This window comes from Muscardinus avellanarius (genome assembly GCF_963383645.1).
Source record: "Muscardinus avellanarius genome assembly, chromosome: 13".
NCBI classification, from domain to species: domain Eukaryota; kingdom Metazoa; phylum Chordata; class Mammalia; order Rodentia; family Gliridae; genus Muscardinus; species Muscardinus avellanarius.
Window position 1 is genome coordinate 24,460,262 of NC_137799.1, and position 16,774 is coordinate 24,477,035.

Sequence of the window (16,774 nt, forward strand, 5' to 3'; positions counted from 1 at the left end):
CTTACAGTCGAATGCCTCATTTATTCACCAAGGATATTGCTCTTGTGCAGCAGCTTTTTGAAGCCCTGTGTAAGGTAGGGAGGCAGGCAATGCTGATGCTTTCTGCTTGGATGTGCATCTGGGCAGCAACAGGAAGGCAAACACTGTTTGTCATTTTATAGGAAGAGCCTGAGACTCGACTTGCTATTCAAGAAGCCTTGTCTATGATGGTTGGGGCCTATAGTACCTTGGAAGGAGCACAGCGGACTCTGATGGAGGCACTTGTGGCTTCGTACTTAATAAAGGTGGGCCCAGCTATGTGAGTGACAATGCAGGGAGCACATAAACATTTTTTCTTAAAAATACAGCTTTGAAGTTGACACATTCAAAACCCTACCTATTTATGGTACATTGTGATGTTTAATATATGTATATATTGTATGATATTTAAGTCAGGGTAAGTATTTCTCTTCAAACATTTTTGGGGTGAAATGTTAAACATCCTTTCCTTTAGCTTTTTGAAATATGCAGTATATTATCATGATCGGTAGCCACCCTACTTTGCAGTAGAACACCAGAACTTACTACTTCTAATTTTAGTGTAGTACCTGCAGCGAACCTGTCCCCTTCCCTCCTTGTCCCCTACTTCCCCAGGCTCTGGTTGCCACTATTCTACTCTCTCTTTCTATGAGGTCAACTTTTTTAGAGTCCACATATGAACAAGATTATGTAATATTTGTCTTTCTGTGCCTTGTTTATTTCACTTAACATAATGTCTTCTGGTTCCATGCATATTGTCAAACGTGACAAGATCCTGCCTTCCTCCCTCCCTTCCTTTGCTTCTTTCATAGTGCTGGGTGGGGATTAAGCCCAGGGCCTTGTGCATGCTAGACAAGTACTCTCAGACCTAAATTTTACATTTTTAAGAACAAAATTTAAATTTTTTTTTTTTTTCTTTAGCATTGTCAGAGAAAAGCAGAAGGAAAAAAGACAGGTTGCCTAAGTCAAAGTTAGGCTGTAGAAGCAAGCTAGTACTATCATGCATGCTCTTCTTCCTTCTGTTTTATTAGCTTTCATGGGGGTTTGGAGGAGAATTTGGAGTATCTTTAGAGATATACATAATATGTAATATACAGCATACATTATTTATTTGTTACAGCAATTTTGTCCTACATTTCTCATAGAGAAAGGGGGAGATTTGCGAAGGGAATGATGCTAAAATATTAATGAGATGAACATTAACTACTTCCTACTGAGATTAGGCTTACATAATTTAATAGGTTTATATTGAGGGAAATTTTAAAGGTTCAGAAAGGTTTCTAATGAAATGTGAGTTTTAAGGTGTAACATTATATATATTCTGCAAGCTTACTCTACATAGAGTTTCATTGCCAAATGCTCCTGGTATCCAGTACACAGGAGCTAGACATGGTCCTTTATCTCAAAGATATTTAGGCTAATCTGGAAGCTCAGTGGAATAGAACACTTAAAACTTTCTCTAGGTAACCTTACAAGCTAATGTGATGCTTATGTGATGCTTGTAGATACTGGTTCTGTTCATGCAGATAAAATCATTTAGTGGTATGACAAAGTGAAAGACAGTTAAAGCAACCAAACTGTAGACTAAATTCTAAATTATATAATTTAGATATTTAGACTAGTTCTTAATACCATTGCTTTTGGGGGGGGGATTGAACCCAGAGGCATTCTACTTCCTAGCGACGCCCCTGCCCTTTTATTTATTTATTTATTTATTTATTTTTTTGTGGTACTGGGAATTGAACTTGGGGCATTCTGTCTCTGAGCTACACCCACCCCTATTTTATTTGGAAACAGGGTCTCACAAGGTTGCTGAGGCTGGTCTTGAACCTGTGATTCTCCTATCTCAGCCTTCCAAGCACTGGGATCACAAGCATGTACCACCATGCCTGGTTTGTTTGTTTGTTTGTTTGTTTGTTTGTTTGTTTGTTTTTTGTGGTATTGGGGATTGAATACAGGGTATTCTCTTGTGAGTTACACTCCCAGCCCTATCTTTTATTCTTTATTTTTGAAACAGGGTCTCACCAAGTTGCAGAGTAAGTTGCTGAGGCTAGCTGCAAGCCCATGATCCTCTTGTCTCAGCCTCCTCAGTCCTGGAATTACAAATGTGTGCCACCACGCCCAGCTTTATTTTTTACTTTGAAACAGGGTGTGGCTAGATCTGAAGCTGTTTTCAAACCTGCAATTCTTCTGTCTCAGCCTTCCAAATACTGGGATTATAGGGATATACCACCACATCTGGCTAATATCATTGCTCTTTGATGAAACTCAAGGAATGCAAAGTGCTAAGAATACCTGAATGAAAGGGACATATATTTCTTAGTATCTCTTTTATGTCGCTTCTATTTGTGGTTAGAGGAATGACCTATAGAAAGGTATATGAGGGTAAAGCTGTAGGATCAATAGGTTCTAATATATATATTTTTTGTTGCAGTACTGGGGGTGAAATCCAGGGGCATTCTACCTCTGAGCTACACTCTTAGACCTATTTTTAATTCTTTATTTTGAAACAGGGTCTCACTAAATTGCAAAGGGCCTCACTAAGTAGTTGAGGCTGTCCGCAAACTGCGATCCTCCTGTCTCAGCCTCCCAAATGCTGGGATTACAAGTGTGTGTCACCACACCTGGCTAAAATGATTTTTTAAATTGATTATGTATTTGAATCTTTGCTTTGGAATTAGTCTTAACTTTAGAGCTAGTCTGAGCGTGTTAAGAGACATTTGTTTCATATTTGTAAGGATTTGAAGTAAGTGCTGTTTCTGTTCCTTGCAAAACACCTGAATTTTACTCATGTGAGAGAGATTGAGAATTGGGGAGGCAGAGATGGTGACAAGATACTGTCACAGGGACCCTGGTCCCAAGTTTTGGGCTGAAGATATGCATGTACAGAGAATTTCTGTAGTTACAGTCTTTGTGGATCTTTCTGCATTACCTGGAGGATCTTCTTATCAAAGTATTTTAGGTAATGCCATCGACACAAAGACTTTTTTAAAAAAATTTTTTATTGGCACATTATTCGTCATACATCTTAATGGAGTTCAAGATGGTGGAGACATACATACACACATCTCTCAATTAGCCCTTACCCAACCCACTCCATTCCTCCTCCTCCCTCATTCTCATGTTTGGCTTAGTGATTGATTTTGATATATTTGTTAATATACATCATGAACATTAAAGAATTTTTCTCTTCCCCCCTCCCATCCCCTCAGTTAGGTCACCTTATTTGCTCATCTGTAGTATCTCCTTCTTTGTCTAGAGTTCCTCCTATGAACCATTTTTTTCTTAGCTTTTGCATATTAGGAAGAGCATCCGATTTCTTAATTTTTTTTGTGACTTACTAATTAATATCAGCATAATGGTCTCCAGTTCCATCCATTTCCCTATAAATGATGTAATTGTGTTTTTCTTTATGGTTGAGTAGAATTCCATTGTGTACATATCCCATAGTTTTGTAATCCATTCATCTGTTGATAGACATCTTGGCTGGTTCCATAGTTTGGCAGTTGTGAATTGTGCAGCTATGAATATAGATACACATGCATTAGTTTGGTAGTTTAGTTTCCATTCTTTTGGGTAGATACTCAGAAGTGGTTTTACTGGATCATATGGTAAGTTTGTTTCCATTCTTCTGAGAATCCTCCATACAGTTTTTTTTTTTTTTTTTTTTTTTGGTGGTACTGGGGTTCCTTGAAGCCCTTCTACCTCTGGGCTACACTCCCAGACCTATTTTTTTAATTTGGAAACAGGGTCTCCTAAGCCAGCGCACGCGGCTGGCTTTGAACCTGCGCGATCCTCCTGTCTCTGCCTCCCAAGCGCGGGGATTACAAGCATGTGCCACCACGCCCGGCTCCTCCATACAGTTTATCAAAGTGGTTGCACTAATTTGCAATCCCACCAACGATTAGAGTTCCCACTTCTTCACATCCTTGCCAGCATTTGTTGTTGTTTGTATTTTGAATGATTGCCGTTCTAGTTGGAGTTAGGTGAACTCTCAGGGTAGTCTTGATTTGCATCTTTCTGATGTTGAGCATTTTTTCATGCATCTATTGGCTGTTTGAATTTCTTCTTTTCGTGAAGTGTCTATTTAGTTCACTTGCCCATTTTTTGATTGGGTTGTTTTCTTAGTGCTGAGTTTCTTGAGTTTTCTGTATAGTCTAGATATTATTCTTCTACCAGAGGATCACAAAGACTTTTAAACAACATATTTAAAGATCTTGAACTGTGAAGAGATAGAATGTGTGCTTACATTGCATGATGTCCTGATTTCAATCCCCAACATGAGAGAGAGAAGAAGGGGGTAGGGCGTGGTCTTGAACAAATGATTTGCTTGATTTTATTGATTTACATACATATTTATTGAAATGTCAACTTAAATTTTGAATTATTTATAATGAGGATGACTTATTGTGACTGGAATGAGTTGCTGATAATTGCATTGTTTGGTTTTTTGGGGGGGTTGTTTTGTGTTTTTAATAGCCTGAAGTTCAAGTTCGGCAGGTGGCTGTGAAGTTTGCCAGCACGGTGTTCCCTTCAGATCACATACCTTCCAGATATTTGCTTCTACTAGCTGCTGGAGATCCGTAAGTTTCCAAAGGTGTTAATTTGAATTTGGGTTCATTTTAAATTTATTTGGAAGTTACTAAAATTTGTGGTGTTTGCAATGTTGGTCTCTGACACTTAGAAGCAATTTATTAAATAGTATGGCCCTTGATACGACTTGTAAAATGTAAGTATTAGAATTTATAATTCAGTAGATTGAATTACATACATAAATTACATGTATAGTTGATTAATATGTATAGATTACAGGTATGTCAGTAACACCTGATATGTAGAGAGTATAGAAAATGTTTATAAAATGGTCAGTGCAAATAAAGCAAATTATATAATTATATACATTATATACTTTTATCTTTAAAACAGGCCTTATATAAGAAGAAAAGATTAATGTCATTGATGGTTTGACATACATATTTTAGCATTTCATTGAAGTATGATTTTATATTTAATATACTAAGTTTAAAAATGAGAAAGCTGGTCATGGTGGTTCACGCTTGTTATCCCAGGGTTTGGGAGGCAAAGACAGGAGAATCATATAGGTTTGAAGCCAGCCTTAGCTACTTAGTGAGTCCTCAGCAACTCAGTGAGACCCTGTTTCCAAATAAAATATAAAATAGGTCTGTGAGTATAGCCCAAGGTAGAAAAGCCTCTGGGTTCCACCCCAGTACCACACACACAACACAAAAAGAGATATATAGGCTGGGTGTGGTGACTCAAGCTTGTAATCCCAGCATTTGGGAGGCTGAGACAGGAGGATCACAGTTTGTGGACAGCCTCAGTTACTGAGTGAGGCCCTTTTCAAGTCACTAAAACCCTGTTTCAAAATAAAGAATAAAAATAGGGCTGGGTGTGTAGTTCAGAGGTAGAATGCCCCTGGGTTCCACCCCCAGTACTGCAAAAGAAAGTGAAAATGAGGTATATATTAAATTTTATATAAATACATTATATTATTAAATTTCTGACTGTATGATACCTTCATTTAATCATTGATGTGTTTCTGAAATTGGGACATGCGGTATGCAAAACTACACATGGTGGCATATACTTGTAATCCCAGTACTTGGGAGGCTGAGACAGAAAGCTAGGCTCACAGCCAGCCAAGGCAATTTAGTGAGGCCATCTGCAACTTAGTGACACCCCATTTCAAAATAAAGAATAAGCCCAGCATGGAGGCACATGCTTGTAATTCCAGCATTTGGGAGGCTGAGACAAGAAGATTGCGGTTCAAGGACAGCCTCAGCTACTTAGTGAGGCCCTTTGCAACTCTATGAGACCATGTTTCAAAAAAATAAAAGAAAAAAAAATAGGGCAGGGGGGTGTAGCTCAGAGGTTGAATGCCCCTGGGTTCCAGACCTACCAAAAAAAAAAAAAAAAGAAAGAATAAGTGGGCAATTCCTTGGTAACTCAGTATTCTAACCAGTCCAACTACATGCCCTTTATTTACCCCTCATAAATTATATGTTTTGTTATGATTTGGGGGTTGCTATTTTAACTGAATATCATGAGTATTGCTAGGTCCTGACCTTTTTTTTTTTTTTTTTTTTTTTGTGGTAATGGGGTTCCTGGAAGCCCTTCTACCTCCGGGCTACACTCCCAGACCTATTTTTTTTTTTTTTTTTCTTATTTGGAAACAGTGTCTCTTAAGCCAGTGTGGCTGGCTTAGAACCTATGTGATCCTCCTGTCTCCGCCTCCCAAGCAAGGGGATTATAAGCGTGCGCCACCACGCCTGGCCAGGTTCTGACTTTTTTAAAAGTTTTTTTCTTTTTTTCTGGGTGTTGTAGTGCACACTTGTAATCCCAATACTTGGAAGGCTAAGACAGGAGGATCAGGTTTGTGGCCAACCTCAGTTACTTAGTGAGGCCCTCAGCAACTCAGTGAGACCCTGTTTCAAAATAAAAAATAAAAAATATGGCTAGGGCCTGTAGCTTGGAGGTAGAATGTCCCTGGGCTCAATCCCCAGTTCTGCAAAAAAAAAAAAAAAAAAAAGGTGCATTATGATTAAATAATAGTGGGATTTGTTATATATTGTTCATGAACATAGCATAATTTGGTCAATTCCATTCCCTAGTGCCTGTTTTCCTCCCACCCTCCCTCCACCTGGCTCCCTTCTTCTACTTTATTAGTCTCCCTTCTGTTTTCATAATTTCCCCTGCCATTTCCTTTTTTCTTCCACATATCAGATAAAACATATGATCCTTGACTTTGAATCTGACTTATTTTGCCTAACGTATGCTTTCTAGTTCTATTTCCTACAAATGACATAATTATGTTCTTATTTATGGCTGAATAAAACTCTATTATAAATAAATAGCACATTTTCTTTATTCATCTATTGATGGATACCTAGGTTGATTCCATAGTTTAATTGCTGTGAATTTTCCTGGAATAAATATAGATATACATATGTTGCTATAGTGTGCTGACTTTAATTCTTCTGGATAAATACCAAAGAGTATTATAGCTGAGTCATATGGTGGTTCCATTCCTAGCCTTTTTTTTTTTTTTTTTTTTAATGGTACTGGGAATTTAACTCAAGAGCCATTCTATCTCCAAGACATACCCTTCAGCCTGATTTTATTTCTTATTAGGAAACAAGGTTTTGCTAGGTTGCTGAGATCCTCTCTAGATTGCCGAGCTTGGCTTCCAACCTGCAATCTTCCTGTCTCAGCCTCTCAAATGCTGGGATTACAGGCGTGGGCCACCGCGCCTGACTCATTCCTGTTCTTTGGAGGAACTTCCATACTGATTTCCATAGTGCTTACTAACTTACATCCACTATGTATAAAAAGTTCTTTCTTCCCCTGCATCTTTACTAGCATTTATTGTTTTTTATATCCTTAATGACTACCATTCTAACTAGAGTGAGATGGAATCTCACAATCCCCATAGCTTGAAGCTTTATTATGTATTAATTCCTTTCTTTGTAAGTGTTGTTAGGAAAACTATACCAAATCATAGGCAATTATAGACTTAAAACTTGTGGTATCTGAATAAGATGATTGTTAAAGACATTCTGTAGGTGGTCTGAAATGAAGCTAAGTTGCAGAGATTTAAGAGTTTGAGTGTAGTCTAGGACAGTGGACAGTCACTGATTTTTTGATGTTTTAAAATTGGATATAATTATGCATAATGGAATTCATTGTGACATAGTCTCACATGAATATAGCTAATTTGGTCAATTTCATACCTGAAGAAAAGGTATGACATTTAACTTTAGATACCCCAGCACCTCCCCTTCGCAGTCACTAGTTTTTATTTATTTGCTTATTTATTTGTCTATTTTTGGTACTGGAGATTGAACCCAGGGATGTTCTGCCTCTGAGAAATACTCCTAGCTCTATTTTATTTTTTTATTTTGAAACACAGGGTCTCACTAAGTTGCTGAGGCTGGCCGTTAACCTGCAGCCTCCTGTCTGTCTCAGCCTCCCAAGCATTGTGCTCACAGGCCTGTGCCATCCCCCGGGCTCCAGTCACCAAGTGTCAGCGTGTGCATGGTTTGTGGTTTGCATCTAGTAAGGGTAGAGCACACACATGGATGCTTGTGTCTGTGAACAATATCCTGTCTTGTTTGTTTCTGTGAGTAAAAATCAAAGATGTAAGCCATGTCTCTAAATCTCATGAAATTTACAAAAAGAAGTAATTTCTTTTAATAAATTTTACTGAGATTTTGCTTAGATAGCCAAGGATATATTTCAGACATCTTCTCAGAGCTCTAGCTGCCAAATCAAATTCCCATTCTTCAAATAGCCATTCTCCATTGGGTAAAATTTATTTTTTATTCTTGTTTGTCTTTCTGAAAGACGCGAAGAAGTTCATGGAGAAGCACAACGAGTATTAAGGTGTCTTCCTGGTAGAAACATCAAAGAAAATGCTTCTAAACAGATGCCTTCTTTCCCAGAGATGGTGTATTATATACAAGAAAAGGTATGGCATTTTACTTCAGACAATTAGTTTGAAACATATAACAGATGATAAAAATAAACATTTAAAGTGACAATGCAATCACTAAATATTGGATATTAGTAGTTTCTAGCAGTGTTGAGATTTATAGTGAGAGGGCGGTACAAAGTAAGGAGAAAAATGTGATTTTTAGATACAATTAATCTGCTTTGCATAAATCTGATTTATTTATAATTCTTTCATGCTCATCAACATTTGGCTATGTTTAAAAAAATTTTTCCCATGGTATGAATGATTAAAAATATACCTTCTAGCTGGGCATGGTGGCACACACTTGTAATCCCAGTACTTGGGAGGCTGAGACAGGAGGATCACAAGTTTGAGGAGAGCTATAGCACGTAGTGAGACTCTCAGCAATCTAGTGAGACCCTGTTACAAAACAAAAAATAAAATTGTGCTGGGGGTATAGCCTGGTGATAAAATACTCCTGGGTTCAATCCCCAATTACCCCCCACCCCACCAACAAAATACATCTTCTTTTAATTTTTTTGTGGTACAGGGGATCAAATTCAGGGCCTTGTGCATGCTGGGCAAGTGCTCTGATGTCTCCAGTTTCTCCTTTTGATTACTTGATTGATTGTAGTACTTGGGATTGAATCCAGGGGTGCTCTGCCATTGAAATACATCTCCGTCCTCCTCCTCTTTTTTTTTTAAATTATTTTGAGGCAGGGTCTCATGAAGTTGCCCAGGCTCACCACACCTGTGCTTCTTCTGCCTCAGCCTCCTGAGTTGCTGACATTACAGTTGTCTACCATTGTGCCTGGCCTTCTTTTTTTTATTTTTAAAGGCACTGTTTAGATAGCATAAATTTACTGATGCCTCAGGGAACAGTTTAGATGATCTTGCAAATCACTTGCTTCAGCCATTGCTTCCTGCTTGTGGGCCAGAGTATTGGTGGTAATGATCCCTAGCCCTATCTCTCCTGCTTGGCACATCAGTGCCTTTTGGATATGTGGCAGAGTATTTGGCCGCCTTTCACTTCTACTGTGATTCTTGCTTTTTGCTTGGTTGGCACCTTATGGAAGTTAGAGGTCACTGTGCAGCAGCCATAATTCTCCTTTCCATGGTAGTCATTTTGTAGTCTGAAGATGCCCTGTGCCTCCACTGTTAATGAAGTTACAGGCATTTTAGTGACCTGGGGTGACCATGTTAATAGATGTTTGGAGTAGACTTATTCTTTTTAAATACTCCAGTAAAAAATGTGGAGAAAAGGCAACACACCTGCCATTTAGGGTATGAAGGACATATACACCAGCAGAATTAATAGGAAAATGTTTTGATTAGAAAAAGACAGATGCAAATCTTGGATAATAATGTGGCTAGAAATACAGTTCTCTTGAGTTAAGGAAGGGCACATGTGCCCCATCGTTTAATGATTGTGTTTGTTTTGGATTTATTTTTATTAGGCTTCGCATCGAATGAAAACTCCAGTCAAATACATGACTGGGACCACTGTCCTTCCGTTTAATCCAGCGGCATTTGGAGAGGTAGGACTTTCATTTGGCTTTCTGTAAGAGATTCTAAACAATAGCATTATACCCCAAAATCACATCTTTGATCTTTTTGTTTTGTGTTTTAGGTAAATCCATAAGTTGTGCTATTGTTCTTTTCAGGGTGTTTAGTAATTGGTATTATTTTAGTTCATAATTATTTTAATGAGGGGTGTGTGTGTGTGTGTGTGTGTGTGTGTGTGCGTGTTTAAGGTTTGAATCTTGGACTGGCTTCATGCTAGGTAAGTGTTCTGCCACTGAGCTACATCCCCAGCCCTCAGGGGGTTTTGTGGGAGAACTGGATGCTCTGGATTGATTGCTATTGGGCTTTTTTAGCAAGTTAGATTTCAGTTGTAATGTTAACATTGTTTAGGTTAGGGTTTTCTAGGTTTGATGGTCAAAGAGAATTCATTTATCCAGGGAAAGTCTAGTTTGAGATTATTGATTTGTACTAATTAAGTTACAAGAAGTAATCTTATTTAAAGTTTAGTAAGAATAGGACTGGGGTTGTGCCTCATTAGCAGAGCGTGTGATTTAGCATATGCAAAGCCCTGGGTTCAGTCCCCAGCACCAAAGGGTAGGGGGACTAGGGTTGAGCTAGCATTTTAACTTCTTTAAAGAAGTATGCCTTTTGGATTCATAAAAGTTACATAAATTTATAAAACTTATTGTATAATATTTTTGCTTCATTATGGCAGTTTAGATAACATATTGAATAGTATTTTCTGGCTTCTGGGAAGAATGATAAAGTTGGAAATTGTCACTTTTAATATACTTCTACATTGACTTTTTGAGATGTTTTATCAGGTATTCCTTTTCTTCTGATTTTAGATAGTCCTGTACTTGCGCATGTGCCTAGCTCATAGTGCTGGGGTGGTGCCTACCTCTCAGAGCCTGGCTGATATGCAAGATCATGCTCCAGCCATTGGACGCTACATACGGACTCTAATGTCAAGCAGCCAGGCAACAGCCTCATCATCGTCGAATAAGAGTGGAGAAACCAATCCTGTTCAGATCTACATTGGCCTGCTTCAGCAGCTTTTAGCAGGTGTTGGAGGTAAGAAGTTACTATGCTAAGGAAAGATATTGAAGCAGTGAAGCAAAAATATAATTTTATTTTTTTTGAAGATTTAAAGAAGTTTATTAAAAAGATAGAAATACAGAAAATAGAAATACAGAAAATAGTTACAGCTTCATGCCAAAATGGCATGAGGGGGAGGGTGGCCCGGGACAACTCACCACTCCCCCAAAAATATAATTTTAAATTCAGCTAAGAGCTGGGCATGGTGGCGCACACTTGTAATCCCCATGCTTGGGAGGCTGAGACAGGAGGATCGTGCAGGTTTGAAGCCAGCCTCAGCTGGTTTAAGAGACCATTTCCAAATAAAATATAAGATAGGTCTGGGAGTATAGCCTGGAGGCAGAAGGCCCTTGGGTTCCATCCCCAGTACCACCAACATTAAATAAATAAATAAATAAATAAATAAATAAATAAATAAATAAAAAATAAATTCAGCTAAGAATTTAAAGCAAAATTAATTTTCCCTCTTCATTTCTGTAGCTGAACATTAGTTTTTGTTTCTATTATTTACTTATTTATTTTTATGGTACTAGGGATTGAACCCAGGGGCATTCTACCTTTGAGTTTCACCCCCAGCCCTATTTTTTCATTCTTTATTTTGAAACAGGGTCTCATTAAGTTGCAGAGGGCCTCACTGAGTAGCTGAGGTTGGCCATGAACTATAATCCTCCTGTCTCAGCCTCCCAAGTGCTGGGATTACAAGTGTGTGCCACCATACTCAGCTTGTTTCTATTTTATACATACTTGATTCATCCTTGAAATAGGTCTTTTTTTTTTTTCAGAAAGAAATGCTGACAGTAGATACATAATTACTTGAAAGTTGATGTGTAGAGTATACCTTTAATAGAGAATCTATAATTTTGCAGTATTATGTATAATATTTAGGTTATGTAATATTTGTTTTTGTATTGCTGAGTGAGTTTGTGTTTAAACACTAGACTTACTGTTTAAGAGGAATTTGGTAATCCCTGTATTTTAATTTCTTTTCTCAAAATTTAAAAGGGTTCTAAATTCTTATTTAGGTTTGCCAGTCATGTATTGTCTATTGGAAGCTGTGTCTGTGTATCCAGAAAAATTGGCTACCAAATTTGTAGACAAAACAGAATGGATAAAGGTATGTCCTATGCATATATATTTATGTTTGAATGTGGATATTTCAAACTATCTCATGATTTCTTCTTCCTACAGGTCCACAAAGCCTTTTTGGTCTTTATAGAAAAAGTTTGTTGACCTCTGTTTTAGGTCATCTCTGCTCTTTCACCTGTTTTGAATTTTTGTATCTTTGAAGTAAATATGCCTGAGCTTAATTTTGGTGTATATTTAGCTTTTATTCTGCTTTGAAATAATAGCTTATTGTGGGCTTTTCTCATGAATATCAATAGACTGAACACTAAAGTGTTTCATTTATTCTTTTAGTTTAGATAGTAGATGTTGTCAGCGGGAAGATGGTTATATATCATGAGTGTATTTATTTTTCTGTACGGCTCAGAGTCTGATGAATAGCAGTAAAGAAGAAATGCGTGAATTGGCAGCGCTGTTTTATTCTGTGGTCGTATCAACAGTGTCGGGAAATGAGCTGAAGTCAATGATAGAACAACTTATAAAGACGACAAAAGACAATCATGTATGTTAATGGTCTATCTTCATACCTTTAGAGGGTACGGCTTTACAAAAATATTTAATCTATTTTTAGCTTTTGTGTTCTCATATGTAAAATGAACTTACAAGTTTCTTGCTTTTATCGCTGTTAAGATTGAGCAGATAATATATTGATTTGTTTGGTTAATTTTATTTATTTATTTATTTATTTATTTATTTATTTATTTATTTATTTGCAAGTCTGGGGGTGGAACCCATAGGTATTTGACCTTTGAGCTACACCCCCTTCCCTATTTTTTATTCTGTATTTTGAAACAGGTTCTCACTAAGTTGTGGAGGGCCTCACTAAGTAGCTGAGGCTGGCTGTGAATCATAATTCTCTGGTCTCAGCCTCCAAAATTCTGGGATTACAAGTGTGCACCACCATGCCTAGCTCATTTGGTTAGTTTAGCAGATTTGAGTGCTGTGTGTAAAAAGCACTGTTTTAGGTGTGAATAAACTGATAGCTACGTACATAAGAATCCGTAGGATTACTTGGTACTTAGAAATGTTACCTCCTGAGCTGAGAGTGGTGGTGTACACTTGTAATCCCAGCATTTGAGAGGCTGAGACAGGAGGATCTTAGTTCGCAGATAGCCTCAGCTACTTAGTGAGGCCCCATTGCAACTCAGACCCTGTTTCAAAATAAGAACTAAAAAAATAGGGCTAGGGATGTAGCTCGGCAGTTGAGTGCCCCTGGGTTCCATCCCCAGGACTGCAAAGAAAAAAGAAATGTTACCTCCTTTTTTTCTTCTTCATCTATTTTCACTTAATCATGGTGCCTGTAAAAAACAAATTGTGCTTTCAAGCAGTGTATTTGGCTACCTTGTATTTAAAGCTTTTAGCAATTAGAAATAGAATCTGTTCATTGTATTTTATTGGCAATAGGGAGAAATTGTGCTTGAAAATTATCATTTTATATCTACACAAGAGGTATAAGTTAGAAGAAAGTGTGAGTACTATAGGAGCAGGTTAAGGCAGTTACTTCACCCAGAGTGGTCGTGTGTGAAATTAGGGCATCTAAACCTGGAAGTGAATCAAGACAGTTAAACTCCTCAGCATCCTGTATGTTAGAATTTCAAGGTTCGACCTGTTGACACCCAGTGGAAGCTGGAGTAATTGCCTCTTTTTTTGGTCTTAGGTTTATCAGAGATGTGATTCTGATAGACATTTATTTCATTGTAATCTTTCATAAATAAGAAACAGACATACACTATTGTGTTGTTAAATTCAGAGCCCTGAGATACAGCACGGATCCTTGCTTGCACTGGGCTTCACGGTGGGAAGATACTTGGCTAAAAGGAAAGCGCGAGTGGCAGAGCAGCAAGCCCTGGAGACAAATGCCACCGACTCCCTGCCTGAGCAAGAGGAGCTCATTCGGAGCGCCACAGAAACAATAGGTCATTAACGTCTACTTACGTGGCTGTTGCAATTTTTGAGCTATATTAAATTGTAATAGATTTTTAATAATTTTACAATATTATCCTTTAAAGGCTCAAGATTTTTCACCATAAAACTTTTTAATAAACAAATTTTATGTTTTTAGTAACAGTGAAAGCATTTGATTTTACTTTTTTTTTTTTTTTTTAATACTGGGGATGTAACCTAAATGCATTATACCTGCAAGATATACCTGCAGACTGATTTTATTTTTTTATTTGGAAGCAAGGTCTCATTAGTTTTAGTTTTTTTTTTTTTCGGTACTGAAGATTGAACCCAGGGGCATATCACCTCTGATTTACATCCCCAATTTTATTCTTTATTTTGAAACAGGGTCTCACTAAGTTGTGGAGGGCCCCACTAAGTAGCTGAGGCTGGTCGCAAACCCGGATCCTCCTGTCTCAGCCTCCCAAGTACTGAATTTCAAGAGTGTGCCACCGCACCCGGCCTCATTAGGTTTCTGAGAGCCTCACTATGTTGCCAAGGCTGGCTTCGAACCTGAGATACTCCTGCCTGAGCCTCCCAAGTACTGGGATTAGAAGCATACGTTACCACACCTGGCATTTTTTTTTTTTTTTTTTTGGGTGGTACTGGGGTTCCTGGAAACCCTTCTACCTCCGGGTTACACTCCCAGACCTATTTTATATTTTTATTTGGAAACAGGGTCTCTTAAGCCAGCGTGGCTGGCTTTGAACCTGCACGATCCTCCTGTCTCTGCCTCCCAAGTGTGGGGACTACAAGCATGCGCCACCGCACCCAGTTTTTTTTTTTTTTTTTTTTGTCCTTTTCTACATGTTATAGGGTAAAAAGATGCTATACTTAGTTGCCATGGTTATCTTATTACTGAGTAAATTTTAACAAATGGTTAACTGAAAATATTGTAGACTTTGATTTTATTTTGTTGCCTTAAAAAACTTCAATACATTGCTGAATGCTTTGCATCACAAAGATAAGTAGTATATTACTGTGTTTTGTTTAAATGTGCTTACAGGCTCATTTTTGGACAGTACCTCACCCCTCTTGGCAATTGCTGCTTGTACAGCCTTGGGCGAAATTGGCAGAAACGGTCCACTCCCAGTCCCCGGTGAGGGATCTGGCTTTACCAAACTACATCTTGTCGAAAGCTTACTAAGTAGAATTCCTTCCAGTAAAGAAACAAATAAGGCAAGTTGGGCAGTGTGTGTGCCTGTCTCTGTCTCTGTCTCTTTCTCCCCCTCTCCTCTTTTTCCCCTTCCTTTCTGGAGTTCTTTCTATTCCCCGATGTGCCAGTGAACAAAACAATATAATGAAGATAGATGATGTAGCAGCTGGAGGAAAGATTTACTGATGTCAAAAAGAGCGATAAAGAAGAAAATCTAGGTGTTTTCTTTTGATCGAGGAATGATTTGCGTACAACCATAGTATGTGCATCATCAGGCCCAATTATTCCAAGTTAGGGCCTTAACTGTTGAGATTGGAAATAAGTATTAATGAAGAAATATTTAGTAAAGCAAAAGGTGGATAATAAAGTGTTAAGTAAGCCTAGCGTGGTGGTGCATGCTTCCCAGCATTTGGGAGGATGAGACAAGAGGATCGCTTGTGGACAGCCTCAGCTACTACTTAGTGAGGCTCTTTGCAACTCAGTGAGACTCTGTTTCAAAATAAAGAATAAAAAATAGGGCTGGGGGCATAGCTCAGAGGTAGAATGCCCCTGGGTTCCATCCCCAGTACCACACAGAAGAAAAGGTGTTAAGTAGTTTTATGATTTTTTTTCTTGTGGTAGTGGGAATTAAAGCCAGGGGCATTCTACCTCCAACCTATACCTCCAGCCCTATATTTTATTCTTTACTTTGAAACAGTGTCTCACTAAGTTGTGGAGAGCCTCACTAAGTAGCTGAGGCTGGTTGTGAACCTGAGCTCCTTTTGTCTCAGCCTCCTGTGTACTGGGATTACAAATGTTGTAATCCTGACAGTTTTATGATTTTTGATCCAACCTAAATCTAAACCTTTAATAGCTAGTTTTGTTAAGAAGCCTGGATGTTATTAAGCAATGTGAATAATCTGAAGAAAAGGACATATATCGTTTTTTTGGGGGGGGTTTAGACAACTATTTTCATAGACTTTAAAGCATCCTTTGTGATCAAAGCACCTTAGTTTTAAAAGATAAGATGACTTAATGAGTAGGAAAAACCAGTTTAGTACAAGTATAATAATTTCATTTTTGGTCTAGCTGCTGTTTAAATCTTTCTGAGAAGATCACATAGTATAGTTTTATTAGCTATTGCTGACCAGTTACTAACAACTATTGTTGACCACTGTAATATGCCAGGGTGTATGCTTATAAGCACTTCCATGCATTAAAATTGAATCCTCCCAGAAGGTTAGTGAAGTAGGTGTAGTTTTGATCTCCTTGAGATAACATGAGAAAGAGTCATAGAGAGGTGGAGGAACTTGCCTAAAGCTATATACTACACAGGCTCCTAAAATGATTAAGATGATTTGGTCCAGGTTCTCTTGGCCCAGAATCCATATTGCTAACCCTGATGGTTTAAAGGATAGTAAGACCAAAAGTGTTCTTTTGCTTTATTGCAGCTGTGGCTCCTT

General features: G+C 38.0%; 1 protein-coding gene across 1 annotated transcript in view; it reads left to right on the forward strand.

Annotated features, from left to right (window-relative positions):
* The window catches only part of ECPAS (Ecm29 proteasome adaptor and scaffold), a gene marked incomplete at both ends in the record, with an annotated part of 115,627 nt that overhangs the window by 63,154 nt on the left and 35,699 nt on the right, over window positions 1-16,774 (forward strand). Inside the window, 10 exons of the mRNA XM_080709071.1 lie at window positions 8-74; window positions 162-284; window positions 4,498-4,601; window positions 8,383-8,506; window positions 9,949-10,029; window positions 10,864-11,089; window positions 12,136-12,227; window positions 12,603-12,737; window positions 13,986-14,151; window positions 15,183-15,355. Of these exons, the coding sequence (XP_080565197.1) occupies window positions 8-74; window positions 162-284; window positions 4,498-4,601; window positions 8,383-8,506; window positions 9,949-10,029; window positions 10,864-11,089; window positions 12,136-12,227; window positions 12,603-12,737; window positions 13,986-14,151; window positions 15,183-15,355 (1,291 nt within the window). The remainder of the gene's footprint in view (window positions 1-7; window positions 75-161; window positions 285-4,497; window positions 4,602-8,382; window positions 8,507-9,948; window positions 10,030-10,863; window positions 11,090-12,135; window positions 12,228-12,602; window positions 12,738-13,985; window positions 14,152-15,182; window positions 15,356-16,774) is intronic.